Raw genomic sequence first — 17,931 nt, forward strand, 5'->3', positions numbered from 1 at the left:
CTGGTCTGCAAAGCTTTAAGGAGGAGGGTCAGAGAAGCACAACAATCACCAGGTCTGAACTGCCAGCAATCCAAGACGCCTACAGACAGCGCTTTAGAAGGAAGACCCAGAGGATCCTCTCAAAAAGCTACTGCTATTGCTACAATACGCTATTGTAATAGGGTTCTATTTTTACTCTTATGAGAAGCAAGAGTGAACTTGAGGATCAGGTTGGACGTGTCTGTCAATGGTTGGCATCTCAACAACAGTTCCTACAAACTGTTGTTCAACACAAACCGATGCAGGGCTGAAGCATGATTGTGAAAATGTGTGTTAACTCATTGTTATTACAGGCTGTGCCAAACTGCATTCTTGACACTTGATTCAGCAGGTGTGAAAGGTAATCCTTCAGTATATTTTGCCACTCACAGTTGACAATATACCTGTGTTTGCTATCATCTTGCTGCTATGGTACAGTGTATAAGCAAATGAATGAATGAATTAAAAAAGGAAAATGCACTTATTATTTTCTGCTAGGACATTATCTCTTTTTTTGAGTTATTAATTGGATTATATTGCAGAAGTGCATGAAGCTTTTTTATGTTTTTTATTTACTTTTTAATTTAATTAATTTTTTGCCATCTGGAATCCATTATAAAATGAGTGACTGCTCCACCACAACCTGAGTTTTTACATGTTTGCATGAGGAGATTTTGGTGGAAAATAACCAAATATAAAGACCGGTTCATACGGTTTTGAGGAAGACTTAAGAAAAGCTTTATTTTTGCTTACACGTATATGATTTAATTGAAAAATGAAATAACTCTGTGTTATTGTAAAGTGTGGGACCACATTTAGTCATTTAAAAGGTGGCTGAGTGCTGTTTAAGTGAACCGTCTGATCACTGGAGTTCAATCATTAAACCTTTTAATAACTAAAAACAGAAAAATTTATGTAGCTTTAACTCACACATTTCATGCCACAGAGTAAAATCCATGCATAAAAATTAACTTCTCTCTCTCTTTTTTTTTGTCCCATTTGGTTCTTTAGCCGTCAGAATTGTTGCCTGAAGACCAACAAGGAGACCCAATGGATTTACTTTGCCAAATGGATCATCACGGCCTTACCGTATTGGTCCATTTGATCGACTTTGTTTTTATTATTTATTTTATTTTATTTTCAGTTGTTACAGATGGGACAGACATGACTGAGGGATAGGAAAGGGAGAAAGAAAGATGAAGGAAAAGAAAAACAGAAGGGAAGAGGGACAGTGAGAAAGGGCACTTAAAAAGAGAAAGAATTGGAAAAAATATCTCCTGGATCACCTGTTGAGAGAAAAAGAAGAGAAAACAAGCAAAAAAAACAGAGCAACATACTAAACACAACACCGTCGCATTAATCTAGCTAAGTGTAAACAGCAGTAAATACTAAATATTGAATGTTGTTGTGTAGCACGCAGGACCAACAGCGCACAATGTGCTTGGAAGTAGCAGCCAATAAAGGTGTGATTTATGTCTATGAACAGTGAACACCCGTGTGCACACCTGTGTGGATCAGTGTGCTTGTATTCAAAAGGCTTCCCCATGTAATGGTCTGCTAGAGGGTGTAGAGAGCCATAGCCCCGCCCCCAGGGCATGAAGCAGGCATGGAGGAGATCCAGGCCCCAGACATCCAGAGGCCCCAGAGTGCAAGAGCCCAAGGAGGACCACCGGAGGGGCATCCATGCCACCCTCCCGGAAAGAGCTGAGGAGAGCCCCAGATGAGGGGTCACCCAGTAGCCACGGAGCAGAAGTCAGAGGGGGCTGCACTGGCGTGCCCACCGGCTCTGCCGGCAGCCAGCTGTGCCAGAGTGAACCGAGCTGCAGGCCCAGAGGCCGGAGGCCCAAGGGCCTCCTTTGCCCCGGAAGAGGCCTGACCGAGCAACAGGCACCAGGCCCCGCCAAGTAGTCACCGGGAGTGAGCTGGTACATACCTGAGCGCCCAGCCCCGGACACCAAGAACCACCAACGCACCGACCCCTGAGGGCATCAGTCACCGGCAGGGAGTGTGGTGAGGGGAGATAGGCCTCCACACTTTGGAGGGCCTGGGAGTTCCCAGAGAGGTGGAGTCTAAGACCCGACCTAACATATAGACACAGACAAACAGGCACACACAGACACAAACATGCATTCCCACCCTCATGCACACATATACAAATACTCAGCACTCACCCAACGTAGGGATAGACATACATGGACACTGTACACACAATCACACTCCCCAAACAAACTCTGGGTCCAGGTACCCTCACTCCTAGAGGGGGAAATGGCACCTAGACCCAGGAGATGTTACCCTTTCCCCCGGGGTGGAGGCAAGCAGACCGCCCCAGGCTCGCAGCAGCAGGGAGGCCCCGCATCCCAGATCCCAATCGAACGGCCAACACCTCCTCCTCCTTTTTTCATTTACTGTAAATTTATTTTACTGTGTTTATTTGTATGTATGCAGACAAATAAAATCTGAACTTATTGCAGTTTTGTCTCGTATTATATTTTGTGTTTACATTGTAAATGTACATAAAGATATAAGTAATGTGGTGGTACCATCTCATATGGAGAGCAATATGTCTCAAAAACGTGACAAATGTGTACAATATAATCCACAAGTATAAACTAAGGTTTCCAAATGTGTGTGCAGTTATTTGTGTGTAACTTTTGAGGACTCACTAGCATGCGCTTCAGTCCACACACAAATACAAAGTAATTTGACCACACATAAAACTATTTTGCAAATGCATATACCTAAACCTGAATAAATACTGATCATTTCTGCAGATACATTTGGGTCACAGCATTAACTTTATTTACTACTACACAGTTGAGAACTGGTCAACTTCTTCAACACCAATCTGGACAAACTGTTTCTTAATGAATGTTGTACATGATTTGTGAGACTGCAACACAAAAGTTTTTATTTGTTGTTATGAATCATAACACTCAGGCCTTAGAGTGTACAGCATCACTCTTTTTGACTGCATTAATCAACATTTCCTTGAACTTCTCCAAGTCGACGTTCTTCATGATGAAGACTTTGTGTTCTTTTTTCAGCTTCTCGTCGCGGTCCAGCACCATCATGCCTCGAGTGTAGATCCCCTGCAGCTCCACCGTCACTGCAACCTGAATGAGTAACAAAAGAATTCATTAAACAATGATTTCAGCTAAGATGTTTTACATTGTAACCTGACAAAAAAAGTTGCAGTCACTTGCCTCTTCACTCTCAGTTATGACTGCATCATTGATGGCTGCAGCCATGGCGAAGGCGTCACAGGGATTAAATTCTTTATGTTTCTCTTCACACTTCTGTTCACACAGTATGTCAGAGGTATTTAGACATCTTATAACATTCTGTAAGTTGTCACCAGTGGGGCACCAAGATTTAAGCAAAAGGGCTGCGAGCATATTTACACAATACTGAAGATGGGTTAAATTCATTGCTAACTGGAGCTTATTTTCTTGTACAAAGTGAGGACTTAAGACTTAAATGCTTGATGCTTCGTGTCAATTAATACACTCTTACCTGTCTTGAGATGCGTAAAATCTTTTCCACAAAGTCTGATTTTTCAGTATGTACAGATAACCAGTTGTCACAGAAAGACTAAGGGAAAAAAAGACTGTAAGATATTTTCAAATACCACTTTATACACAAACTCAGTGTTAGCAGAGATCCTTTCAAACTTTAAACATTATTCATTGGAACAGAACTGAAGCCCTCCTCACCCATGGCAGGTTGTTCCTGCAGGTGAACTCCCAGGTAGCCATGTAGGTTGGGCATGTGTAGCGGTCCAACACGATGTAAGCAGCCTCTGGGTCACACACAAAGTTAAACTCTCCACATATTGTGACGTTACCCCTGGCTGCACACAGAAACAAACACAGTCACACACTCATTCTCATATATATCAGATATTTATAAGACTAAAATCACGAATGGATGATGAGAGACAGAGGAAATACTCTGTGAGGAGACCACCTTCAATGGTTCCCCCCATGATGTAGAGCGCCTTAAGCTTTTTAGGCAAGGAAGGGTCCAACTGCACTGCTGCAGCCAGGTTCATGAGGGGGGCAGTGGATACGAGGATCACCTGAAGGCAGGAGACAGAGTTGAATTGATGATTTTATTGCCCCCTAACCAACCTTTGAGCTGAAAACAAACCCTCAAACGTAAAATAATAATTTTCCTTGAAAAATTCTTAATATATATGCATCAAGTTTTTAAAAGAATTATTATTGATAAATGTGTTTAGAATGAATTGAGAATTAAACTGGTTTGGGATGGCCCAGTGGTGCAGTTTGTCTATTAACCACTTGAAACTTCATGACAACTGACAGATAATTTTTATGACTTCCCAATTTAAACGGCATTAAAGCTTCAAGTTATGCTTTTTTATGTGTGTTTGGCAACTTTGTGATACTTCGCAACGAGTTGGCTTCTTTCACATCAAGTGCATTGTACCCTTTGCAATCCATAACCAACAGATGATATCATTGTGTCTACATCCATTTTTACTGGTCACCATGAAAAAGCAATTAAATCATTAGCTCTGGGTAAAACAAGTTTTTATTAGTCAAGTGATGCAATTTCATGTGTGGGAGTTCAACAATTTTCAGCTAAATGTCAACATATTTTTTTAGGAAAACTTCAAGGCATGTCTGCTGAAATAATCTGTGACTGGGCCTTAAATAAAACATTTGATCAGAACCACAAACCATTTACAAAAAGCGGGTAAATGTATTCATGTATTTTGAGATCACCTACTTCTCCACACAGCATTTTTACCCAACCCCTGTGTAAGCTACAACGTTCTTAGTGTACACATATCACAGGAAAATGAGGCTCTCAATTTTCATTCATGTAAATGCTGTTCATTTACATGGTGCAGACACTCACCTCTTTATCATTTGCGTTCACAAGGTCAATAATGGCCTGTTTGGCTTTTTTCTGCTGCACCAGATCCAGGCTTGGTGCGTGTGGATCTGGAACGTCCCCAAACCCGTCTGATCCAAAGAAATTATCTGCATGGTTTTCAGGGTCCACCAAAGGCTTTGAGCAGCCACGGTACACTGGAATCTGTATGAGTATTATACGCTGGATGTAAGAACATATCTACGAACATGTAGAAGGGCTCTCTTACAGCGTGACACAAACTTACGTCCAGCCTGTCGCAGACTTTCAGGACACGAAGGACATTTCTGAGGACATTCTCCACAGACGTGTTGCCATAGCAGCAGGTGATCCCCAAAACTTCCACATCAGGTGTGGAGAGGGCCATCATGATGGCAATAGCATCATCCACCCCAGCATCCACATCAATGATGAGCTTCTTCATCCTGTGTTTAACCAGAGGATTCAAACCTGAAGAGTGATTATTTCTAATAATAATCCATTTTTTGACCACATGTCTAACTGTAGCCTATCTCAGCTGTCAGATGGAGGGAAAGAGGCAAAAACACAGATAACTACAAATATTTTAAATAAACACAATACAATGTTTTTCTCTTCACACTCTCAAAACCTTTCTCTCATAGCATAACTACATGTTTTGTAGCTTTCCTAAATATGAAGGTTAGATTGAAAGACTGCTTCAATTGTTTTATGGTAAAGGCAGGAGAATGTTTTAGGTACAGCTTTAAAATGTGTAGTGTTCAGTACAAATATCATAATTAGATCAGCTTTTAAAATATCTGGGATCTTCAGTTTACAATATATATGAAAATAGTTGCTTGCACAAAGATTTTGAAAAATGTTCATGAACAGGTAATCGACCTGCATCTGATTGTGGCAAGGTTAAAGAATTTAAAACAACAGTTTCCATTGTCAAAAAACAAAAAAGAAATCAAAACACCACAAAATTATGCTTATTATAAAAAGAAAGAAAGAAAAAGATAAGTGATTTCTGGTGGTTTTAAGAATTACATTTTAAAGATATGTTAACCTTCACAAGTACAGTGAGATTTTGAAATTATTACTGAAATAAAATGTAAAATACTCACCTGGTAAAAGAATTCTGGCAGATGTTTACAGCTTAGTGATTGGAGCTGTGATAGCTGAATGCTATCAACTGAAGAACAGCCAGCTTTATATAGGGAAGTGTTACATAAGTACATGGCTAACTCCACCTTCAGATATTCTGTAGGTGTTACAAATTTAGCTTGAATTGAGATTGTCCAAATTTCTGCTTGCTTGAATAAAGTGAAAAAAATTTTTTTGTCATGTAAATGAACAGCATTTTAAAAAATCACGCACAGGGAGGTGGGTTGGGTGAGTCGATTCTTAAGGTGTAACACTTGTATCCTTTGGTATCGACTAATGGGTGTTATCTTTGTATTAATGTTTAAGAAGACGGTTACAAAAGTGCTAACTGCTAAATTATGTAAAAAGTGGCACACTAAGATAGACATTTTCACTTTTTATTGTCATACAGCAACAATTTAGATAATTTCGTCCACTCTCGTAGGTAAAATATGATGCTCTTTTATCTCTGCAGCTATTAAGCATGGGGGGTCTTAGTCTTTTTCTACTTACAGTCTGTGCTAAACTGCATTCTTGACACTTGATTCAGCAGGTATGAAAAGTAATACTGCAGCATATATTGCCACCCACACTTTTTAGTATAGCCATGTTTACTAAATATCTAAATATCTTCAGTGGAATTCAATCATTCAGCCTTTTTAATATCTAAAAAGAGCTTAACACACATGATGGCACCGAGTTACATAATTCCCTTAGGGATTAATAAAGTATCCTGATTCTCAAATATATGCATACAAATGAATTTCTTCCATAATATTTTTTTATTCTTACCTTGCTGGAATCTGAGTTTTGAGCAAGCAAGGTCTGGGTTCCTTTACAGCCACTTGCTTACACAGATGAAAAGATGATCTAAAGAGACACTAAAAGAAACCGAAACTTCAACGTACCAACTGATGAGTTGTTCTTTCCAATGTTTATACTTATCCATTGTCCTTAGAAGCTGCATCACATTCTTGTTGGTTTGCATACATTGGTACACTCGATCCTTTTCAGTTGGCCAAATAGATCCAGAGATATTGCCATAGCACTGGCTCTGCATACTGCCCTCTTCCACCTGGACAATAACACCACATGTGTGCGGATGCTGTTTATTGATTACAGCTCCACTTTCAACACTATAATTCCATCCAAGCTCATCATGAAGTTTTGGCATCTGCACAACATCATCTCCTTATGCAGCTGGATCTTGACTTCCTCACAGACAGACCACAGTGGTACAGATCGGCAGTGCCATGTCATCTACACTGACGAGGGATGTGTACTCAGCCCCATGCTGTACACCTTGTTCACCCATGACTCTGAGGCCACACACAGCTCCAACACTATAGTTAAATTTGCAGATGATACCACCGTCAAGTCTGCTTCCAAAGCAGAGGTGAGAGCCCTGATATCATGGTGTTGAGACAAAAACCTACTGTTCAGTGTCGGCAAGACCAAGAAGCTGTCACGGCTGCCGGGGCAGGAGACTGCAGGGCGGAGAGCACACCCCGATTTACATCAAGGAGACAGAGGAGAAGGGAGTCAGATACTTCAGGTTCCTGGGGATTAACATCAGTAATGATTCGAGTTGGTCACATCGAGTGGATATGATCACAAAAGCAGTGAAACAGTGGCTCTTTCAGTGGCGGTTGATGGCGTTTGACGTGGACTCCAGAATACTTATCAATATCTATCAATGCACCATCAAGACTATTCTGTCTGGCTGTATCTGGTATGGAGGTTGTAATGTTCTGGTTCCCAAAGCTCTAAGGAGGGGGGTCAGAGAAGCACAACAATCACCAGGTCTGAACTGGCAGCCTTCCAAGACGTCTACAGACAGCACTGTAGGAGGAAGGCCCAGAGGATCCTCTCTGATCCTGGCCAGACATCCTTCATGCTCCAGCTGTCACACAGAAGGTACAGGAGAATCTGGACCTGCACCAGCAGATTCAGGGAAAGTTTTACAAGCCATCAGGCTGCTGAACTGCTAAAATGTTGGACATTGGACAACACTGAGGGGACTAACGTCACTAACTTTCACATTGGTACTTCTTAAAAGTACCACCACAACACATTACATTACAAAATACTTAGTCAGTCAGTTGTTTAATAGCAATTTAACATTATATAATTCACATATAAAACTATGAATTGTAATTTTAAATGCTTTAAAAGCATGTAGAATAACATATGTAGGCAAGTATAATTCTCCTTTTTTTTTTTTTTTTATCAAGAAGCAAAGACAAAAAGGGAAAAAAAGAAACAGGGCAGGGTTCGGTGGTTGAATCATCCGTCCCCACCAATGCCACAACCAAATCTACACCCTTGAATTAGAATGAAAATAACAAAATTTGAATGAAAAAACAGAATTAGAATGACAAGAACGGAATTTGAATGAAAACACAGGAATTTGAAGAAGAACAATGGAATTTGAATGAAAAAACAGGATTAGAACGAAAAGAACAGAATTTGAATGAGAAAAACAGAATTAGAATGACAACAACAGCTTTTGAACGAAAACAACAGAATTAGAATGACAAGAACGGAATTTGAATGAAAGCACCGGAATTAAAAAGAAAACAACAACATTTCAATGAAAAGAACTCGAATAGAATGAAAAGAACTGGAATAGAATGAGAACAACGGAATTTGAATGAGAACACAGGAATTTGAATGAAAACAACAGAATTAGAATGAAGAGAACAGAATTAGAATGAAAACAACAGAATTTGAACGAAAACAACAGAATTTGAATGACAAGAAGAGAATTTCTGAAGAGAATTCAGAAAACAACAGAATTAGAATAAAAACAACAGAACTAGAGTGAAAACAAAATAATTTGAATGAAAACAACAGAATTTGAATGAAGAGAAAAGAATTAGAATGAAAACACTGGAATAAGAATGAAAACAACAAAATTTGAATGAAAAAAACTGGAATAGAATGAAAAGATTTTTCCTTTTTCTCAACGAGACGTCTGGGCTCGGGTGAGCCTGAGTGCCCTGGATGTACTTTCCCTGCCGGCTACACGATGGACGGGTGGCAGAAATGGAGAATCGTGTGCCTGGCGGGACTGTCAATCGAAGGCGCTGAAGATATCTACCTATTCGGAACCATGATAACATGGTTCTTGCTGATCAGAGCTGGCTTGGCCCTGGCTTATCGAAGAATTAAGAAAGCGGAACCGGCTGTTCAAACCCCCACAACGCTGCCCGCTGGGATTGAAACGATGGGACGAGGTGTGACTTCTCAGAATGGGCTCACTGAGTGCAGCATGGATAAGATCTTGGAGAAGCTTACGGCTGCCGTGAACACTCAGAATAAGACCTCTGAGCGCAAACTGGATCACATCCTGGAGCAGCTCACTGCGGTCATGAGTTCTCAGAATCTGCTCTTTGAGCACAAGAATGACAACATCACAGAGCGCAAGTTTGATAACATCATGGAGAAGCTCGCGGCTCTTCAACGGGAGATTGAGAGACCAGTGTCGGAGTGTTAAGAACAGCTTTGAAATTCTCATGAGTTGTTCGCACTAAAGAAAACCACCAGCGTCTGTTACAAAATATTGTGGTTTCATTCAATTTTTAGGTTCATTCACAGACATAATGACATCTTTCATTAGCATGATATACCACCTTCCCCCAGGAACAGAGTTATGCTAAAACAGGTCTACATGTCTTAATCAAAAGGACTCATTCCTACTTAAAGTCAGACTTTATGTTCATTTGATCACCACAGAACTTGTGTGGTTACATCATTAGCAAAAGCCTCAATTTAATTCTTTCACCTCTGCAGTGGAGATTAGTCTGAGGACACTCAACAAAAAGGTGCTATTGTAATAGGGGCCATTTCTTACTCCTCAGGTTCTTGATCCTCAAGTTCACTCTTGAGTGAACTTGAGGATCAAGTTGGACGTGTCTGTCACTGGTTGGCATCTCAACAACAGTTCCTACAAACTGTTGTTCAACACAAACCGCTGCAGGGCTGATGCGTGATTATGAAAATGTGTGTTAACTCATTATTATTACAGGCTGTGCCAAACTGCATTCTTGACACTTGATTCAGCAGGTATGAAAAGTAATCCTGCAGCATATATTGCCACCCACACTTTTTAGTATAGCCATGTTTACTAAATATCTAAATATCTTCAGTGGAATTCAATCATTCAGCTTTTTTAATATCTAAAAAGAGCTTTACACACACATGATGGCACCGAGTTACATAATTCCCTTAGGGATTAATAAAGTATCCTGATTCTCAAATATATACATACAAATGAATTTCTTCCATAATATTTTTTTTATTCTTACCTTGCTGGAATCTGAGTTTTGAGCAAGCAAGGTCTGGGTTCCTTTACAGCCACTTGCTTACACAGATGAAAAGATGATCTAAAGAGACACTAAAAGAAACCGAAACTTCAACGTACCAACTGATGAGTTGTTCTTTCCAATGTTTATACTTATCCATTGTCCTTAGAAGCTGCATCACATTCTTGTTGGTTTGCATACATTGGTACACTCGATCCTTTTCAGTTGGCCAAATAGATCCAGAGATATTGCCATAGCACTGGCTCTGCATACTGCCCTCTTCCACCTGGACAATAACACCACATGTGTGCGGATGCTGTTTATTGATTACAGCTCCACTTTCAACACTATAATTCCATCCAAGCTCATCATGAAGTTTTGGCATCTGCACAACATCATCTCCTTATGCAGCTGGATATTGACTTCCTCACAGACAGACCACAGTGGTACAGATCGGCAGTGCCATGTCATCTACACTGACGAGGGATGTGTACTCAGCCCCATGCTGTACACCTTGTTCACCCATGACTCTGAGGCCACACACAGCTCCAACACTATAGTTAAATTTGCAGATGATACCACCGTCAAGTCTGCTTCCAAAGCAGAGGTGAGAGCCCTGATATCATGGTGTTGAGACAAAAACCTACTGTTCAGTGTCGGCAAGACCAAGAAGCTGTCACGGCTGCCGGGGCAGGAGACTGCAGGGCGGAGAGCACACCCCGATTTACATCAAGGAGACAGAGGAGAAGGGAGTCAGATACTTCAGGTTCCTGGGGATTAACATCAGTAATGATTCGAGTTGGTCACATCGAGTGGATATGATCACAAAAGCAGTGAAACAGTGGCTCTTTCAGTGGCGGTTGATGGCGTTTGACGTGGACTCCAGAATACTTATCAATATCTATCAATGCACCATCAAGACTATTCTGTCTGGCTGTATCTGGTATGGAGGTTGTAATGTTCTGGTTCCCAAAGCTCTAAGGAGGGGGGTCAGAGAAGCACAACAATCACCAGGTCTGAACTGGCAGCCTTCCAAGACGTCTACAGACAGCACTGTAGGAGGAAGGCCCAGAGGATCCTCTCTGATCCTGGCCAGACATCCTTCATGCTCCAGCTGTCACACAGAAGGTACAGGAGCATCTGGACCTGCACCAGCAGATTCAGGGAAAGTTTTACAAGCCATCAGGCTGCTGAACTGCTAAAATGTTGGACATTGGACAACACTGAGGGGACTAACGTCACTAACTTTCACATTGGTACTTCTTAAAAGTACCACCACAACACATTACATTACAAAATACTTAGTCAGTCAGTTGTTTAATAGCAATTTAACATTATATAATTCACATATAAAACTATGAATTGTAATTTTAAATGCTTTAAAAGCATGTAGAATAACATATGTAGGCAAGTATAATTCTCCTTTTTTTTTTTTTTATCAAGAAGCAAAGACAAAAAGGGAAAAAAAAGAAACAGGGCAGGGTTCGGTGGTTGAATCATCCGTCCCCACCAATGCCACAACCAAATCTACACCCTTGAATTAGAATGAAAATAACAAAATTTGAATGAAAAAACAGAATTAGAATGACAAGAACGGAATTTGAATGAAAACACAGGAATTTGAAGAAGAACAATGGAATTTGAATGAAAAAAACAGGATTAGAATGAAAAGAACAGAATTTGAATGAGAAAAACAGAATTAGAATGACAACAACGGCTTTTGAACGAAAACAACAGAATTAGAATGACAAGAACGGAATTTGAATGAAAGCACCGGAATTAAAAAGAAAACAACAACATTTCAATGAAAAGAACTCGAATAGAATGAAAAGAACTGGAATAGAATGAGAACAACGGAATTTGAATGAGAACACAGGAATTTGAATGAAAACAACAGAATTAGAATGAAGAGAACAGAATTAGAATGAAGAGAACAGAATTAGAATGAAAACAACAGAATTTGAATGAAAACAACAGAATTTGAATGAGAACACAGGAATTTGAATGAAAACAACAGAATTAGAATGAAGAGAACAGAATTAGAATGAAGAGAACAGAATTAGAATGAAAACAACAGAATTTGAATGAAAACAACAGAATTTGAATGAAAACAACAGAATTTGAATGACAAGAAGAGAATTTCTGAAGAGAATTCAGAAAACAACAGAATTAGAATAAAAACAACAGAACTAGAGTGAAATAAAATAATTTGAATGAAAACAACAGAATTTGAATGAAGAGAAAAGAATTAGAATGAAAACACTGGAATAAGAATGAAAACAACAAAATTTGAATGAAAAAAACTGGAATAGAATGAAAAGACTTTTCCTTTTTCTCAACGAGACGTCTGGGCTTGGGTGAGCCTGAGTGCCCTGGATGTACTTTCCCTGCCGGCTACACGATGGACGGGTGGCAGAAATGGAGAATCGTGTGCCTGGCGGGACTGTCAATCGAAGGCGCTGAAGATATCTACCTATTCGGAACCATGATAACATGGTTCTTGCTGATCAGAGCTGGCTTGGCCCTGGCTTATCGAAGAATTAAGAAAGCGGAACCGGCTGTTCAAACCCCCACAACGCTGCCCGCTGGGATTGAAACGATGGGACGAGGTGTGACTTCTCAGAATGGGCTCACTGAGTGCAGCATGGATAAGATCTTGGAGAAGCTTACGGCTGCCGTGAACACTCAGAATAAGACCTCTGAGCGCAAACTGGATCACATCCTGGAGCAGCTCACTGCGGTCATGAGTTCTCAGAATCTGCTCTTTGACCACAAGAATGACAACATCACAGAGCGCAAGTTTGATAACATCATGGAGAAGCTCGCGGCTCTTCAACGGGAGATTGAGAGACCAGTGTCGGAGTGTTAAGAACAGCTTTGAAATTCTCATGAGTTGTTCGCACTAAAGAAAACCACCAGCGTCTGTTACAAAATATTGTGGTTTCATTCAATTTTTAGGTTCATTCACAGACATAATGACATCTTTCATTAGCATGATATACCACCTTCCCCCAGGAACAGAGTTATGCTAAAACAGGTCTACATGTCTTAATCAAAAGGACTCATTCCTACTTAAAGTCAGACTTTATGTTCATTTGATCACCACAGAACTTGTGTGGTTACATCATTAGCAAAAGCCTCAATTTAATTCTTTCACCTCTGCAGTGGAGATTAGTCTGAGGACACTCAACAAAAAGGTGCTATTGTAATAGGGGCCATTTCTTACTCCTCAAGTTCTTGATCTTCAAGTTCACTCTTGAGTGAACTTGAGGATCAAGTTGGACGTGTCTGTCAATGGTTGGCATCTCAACAACAGTTCCTACAAACTGTTGTTCAAAACAAACCGCTGCAGGGCTGATGCGTGATTGTGAAAATGTGTGTTAACTCATTATTATTACAGGCTGTGCCAAGCATGATACCCCACTCTATCAAGAGTATTCTGTCTGCCTGTCTGGTAACCCTGTATGGCAATTGTAATGCTCTGGTCGGCAAAGCTTTAAGGAGGAGGGGTCAGAGAAGCACAACAATCACCAGGTCTGAACTGCCAGCAATCCAAGACGTCTACAGACAGCGCTTTAGAAGGAAGGCCCAGAGGATCCTCTCAAAAAGCTACTGCTATTGCTACAATATGCTATTGTAATAGGGTTCTATTTCTTACTCTTATGAGAAGCAAGAGTGAACTTGAGGATCAAGTTGGATGTGTCTGTCAATGGTTGGCATCTCAACAACAGTTCCTACAAACTGTTGTTCAACGCAAACCGCTGCAGGGCTGATGCGTGATTGTGAAAATGTGTGTTATTATCAGGGAGTTTTTGTTCAGCTCCAGCCTTGAGCCCACAGCTGGCGCCGAAGGGATAGCCGCATTATGATGGTGGTTTTCTTTAGTGCGAACAACTCATGAGAATTTCAAAGCTGTTCTTAACACTCCGACACTGGTCTGTCAATCTCCCGTTGAAGAGCCGCGAGCTTCTCCATGATGTTATCAAACTTGCGCTCTGTGATGTTGTCATTCTTGTGGTCAAAGAGCAGATTCTGAGAACTCATGAACGCAGTGAGCTGCTCCAGGATGTGATCCAGTTTGCGCTCAGAGGTGTTATTCTGAGTGTTCACGGCAGCCGTAAGCTTCTCCAAGATCTTATCCATGCTGCACTCAGTGAGCCCATTCTGAGAAGTCACACCTCGTCCCATCGTTTCAATCCCAGCGGGCAGCGTTGTGAGGGTTTGAACAGCCGGTTCCGCTTTCTTAATTCTTCGATAAGCCAGGGCCAAGCCAGCTCTGATCAGCAAGAACCATGTTATCATGGTTCCGAATAGGTAGATATCTTCAGTGCCTTCGATCGACAGTCCCGCCAGGCACACGATTCTCCATTTCTGCCACCCGTCCATCGTGTAGCCGGCAGGGAAAGTACATCCAGGGCACTCAGGCTCACCCGAGCCCAGACGTCTCGTTGAGAAAAGGGAAAAATCTTTTCATTCTATTCCAGTTTTTTTCATTCAAATTTTGTTGTTTTCATTCTTATGCCAGTGTTTTCATTCTAATTCTTTTCTCTTCCTTCAAATTCTGTTGTTTTCATTCAAATTATTTTGTTTTCACTCTAGTTCTGTTGTTTTTATTCTAATTCTGTTGTTTTCTGAATTCTCTTCAGAAATTCTCTTCTTGTCATTCAAATTCTGTTGTTTTCGTTCAAATTCTGGTGTTTTCATTCTAATTCTGTTGTTTTCATTCAAATTCCGTTGTTCTCATTCTATTCCAGTTCTTTTCATTCTATTCCAGTTCTTTTCATTGAAATGTTGTTGTTTTCTTTTTAATTCCAGTGCTTTCATTCAAATTCCATTCTTGTCATTCAAATTCTGTTCTTTTCATTCTAATCCTGTTTTTTCATTCAAATTCTATTGTTCTTCTTCAAATTCCTGTGTTTTCATTCAAATTCCGTTCTTGTCATTCTAATTCTGTTGTCTCATTCAAATTCTGTTTTTTCATTCAAATTTTGTTATTTTCATTCTAATTCAAGGGTGTAGATTTGGTTGTGGCATTGGTGGGGACGGATGATTCAACCACCGAACCCTGCCCTGTTTCTTTTTTTCCCTTTTTGTCTTTGCTTCTTGATAAAAAAAAAAAAGGAGAATTATACTTGCCTACATATGTTATTCTACATGCTTTTATAGCATTTAAAATTACAATTCATAGTTTTATATGTGAATTATATAATGTTAAATTACTATTAAACAACTGACTGACTACGTATTTTAGGCTTTAGTTTACTTCAGCCATATTCCATACAAATCAGGTATCATACAAACATAAAAATAGCTTCAAATACAGTCAGGACAATAAAAGAATATGACTTTAAGGACTTAACAACATTACTTCAGTTATAGTACACCAACATCTCTGATACATTAGCACTAAGGGAACGCTTTGTCCATAAAACTACTCATCTAAGATTAAATAAATAAATAAATAAATAAATAATAAAAGATCTCTCAGCAAAATTAGCAACATTTTAGGCACTATTGCCCTGATCAAGTCAGTGAGCTGGGATCTTTTATTCTCAACATGAACTACTGTTACAGCAACAGACATGGACCCACACAACAACTCAATGTCCACTATGTGAAGCAGCCAAACACATGCCTTCTCCTCTCGTTAACCGAGATAAACTGCTGGCACATTTGTTTTACATCTATACTGTCCAGTCTCTGCTGGTGGACATACAGCAGCATTGTTTAAACTCATTTGAGTCATTGTTAACCTTAGCCATCTTTTTGATCTTCTGAGAGCACTGAAGTTTCTTTCAGCCTCAGTACATGCATTTTATCCTCAGATTAAAAGTATTATTCTGTGCTTGCTTTGCCTCACCTTTGGCCCTGGCTCTTCCCCTCTGACTGCACTAGGACATATTGCTACCTGATAAAATAACACATTGATTCGTGCCATATAAAAAGTGAGACGTGTCAATTCAGATTCTTTGTCAAATATACACTAATGAATCAATTTACATCAGCAGCCTAACAGTTGTCATGATAATAAATACTAGTTAATCTATAGCACCAAAACATTCGTCACTCACCTGTGACCTCGCCTCTTCACCTCTGTCCGAGCTACAACATGGCAGAGCTGCCTCTGTCACGTGATGAATAACAGTGAGACATTCCAAATACATGCAGTCACACATGTGCATCAAATACAGTCATGAACCAACAAGTCATCATCCAATTCCACCTGTGATGTTGTGTCACCATTACTCTCTGAGCTTTGTGTTGGTTCTTCTGTCACCTGACAAATAGGACATACATGACAATAAGAATAAAATGTGCAGCTGCTTCAGTGTTTCTGTCACTTTGTGCAGATCTTGACTCATCAGTAATGTTTGTAGGGTGAGTGCATTTTTAAAACAATTTGTGCAAACTGCACTAAAAGGTGGATATTTGCAAAATCATGACTACCTCATGACATTTTGTCTGAAAAATTAACCCTATGAATATGTCAGTGCCATTAGGATGAAATTATTGTGTCACCAACATTTTAACGTTAGACATATAATTTTAACAGCCTCTGTAAACTAATACCCTGGCTTGCTCGAGGCTGCCGTTTTCTCTGACAGTTTCAATCAAAATTAGAAATGCTACTCTGGGAGACTGAGATAACTAATAGTGCTGCATGTTGTGCAGTTAGTTTCCAAAATACTTTTTTATATCCAGGCTCTTCCTTTTTGCTGCCATCCTCCTCTCCTTCTCGCAGCGCAGGCTTGCCGCTGCTAAAACTAAACAGAGCTCCCTGAAAGGCACAGCCAATCACATTGGCCATATTTGTCACATGACGTAGGACTCCAGTAGAGAATGTAATTTAACTCTTTCTGCACCGCTAGGTGAATGAGACGCTGACAGATCGTTTTTCTTTACTCGAAGAGATCAAATTATTGGTGGGGACAATTCAATAATCGCTGAATATTGGTGGGGACATGTCCCTTCTGTCCATGCCAAATCTACGCCCTTGTTCTAATTGAATAAATGAATGAATGAATGAATGAATGAATGCTTTATTGGCCATATGCAGGTTGCCCCGCAGTGGAATAGACACCCCCCCCCCCCTTACACACACAACACAGACATCACATGGGAATACAGGTCGGAGATCGGCAGCGTTACAGAAAAACACTGAAAAAGTACACAACAATGGGAAAGTACAAGAGGAAAAAGAGACCTCTACTCATGCTGGGCACCTATGGGAGGACAGCATGAGATCAGGAAACAAAAAAAACTCCTCTGCACAGAGAAATGTCCACAGTACAACATAGAGCACGTGACCAGCAACAGGGTTGGGTAGGGGATGAGGAGTAATCCCAGGCAACACAGCAGTCATCCTGCACAGCGCTACCATTCCAGCGTGGCACACAGACCCGCCGTCTTCCCCCACAGGAAACAAGCATCGAAGGCGTTTGGAAAGGGAGGGGGATGAATGCGTGCTTATCAGTGTAAGTGTATGTGTGAGTGTGTCCAGAGTTCAGCTGAGACAGTGGCCTTCGCCCTGCCAGGCTAAGTAAACAGTCTGCCAGCCAACCCAGGTGGCCTTGCATAGAATGGGAAGAAAAGTCAACAC

The 17,931-nt window shown here is 40.4% G+C and overlaps 1 protein-coding gene across 1 annotated transcript; it reads right to left on the reverse strand.

The window, feature by feature from the left end:
* Positions 1 to 1,165: 1,165 nt before the first annotated feature.
* Positions 1,166 to 6,106, reverse strand: LOC146492163 (nucleoside hydrolase-like). Its single transcript, XM_085152529.1, has 8 exons — positions 6,006 to 6,106; positions 5,165 to 5,342; positions 4,903 to 5,082; positions 3,985 to 4,096; positions 3,732 to 3,868; positions 3,532 to 3,609; positions 3,222 to 3,314; positions 1,166 to 3,131 (listed from the first exon to the last, which is right to left on the reverse strand). The coding sequence occupies exons 2-8, from the start codon at positions 5,339 to 5,341 to the stop codon at positions 2,952 to 2,954; spliced, it is 957 nt and encodes a 318-aa protein (XP_085008655.1). The 5' UTR covers position 5,342; positions 6,006 to 6,106; the 3' UTR covers positions 1,166 to 2,951.
* Between the last annotated feature and the right edge of the window lie 11,825 nt (positions 6,107 to 17,931).

The sequence above is a fragment of the Neolamprologus multifasciatus genome, chromosome 23 (assembly GCF_963576455.1).
Source record: "Neolamprologus multifasciatus chromosome 23, fNeoMul1.2, whole genome shotgun sequence".
In the NCBI taxonomy this organism is placed as follows: domain Eukaryota; kingdom Metazoa; phylum Chordata; class Actinopteri; order Cichliformes; family Cichlidae; genus Neolamprologus; species Neolamprologus multifasciatus.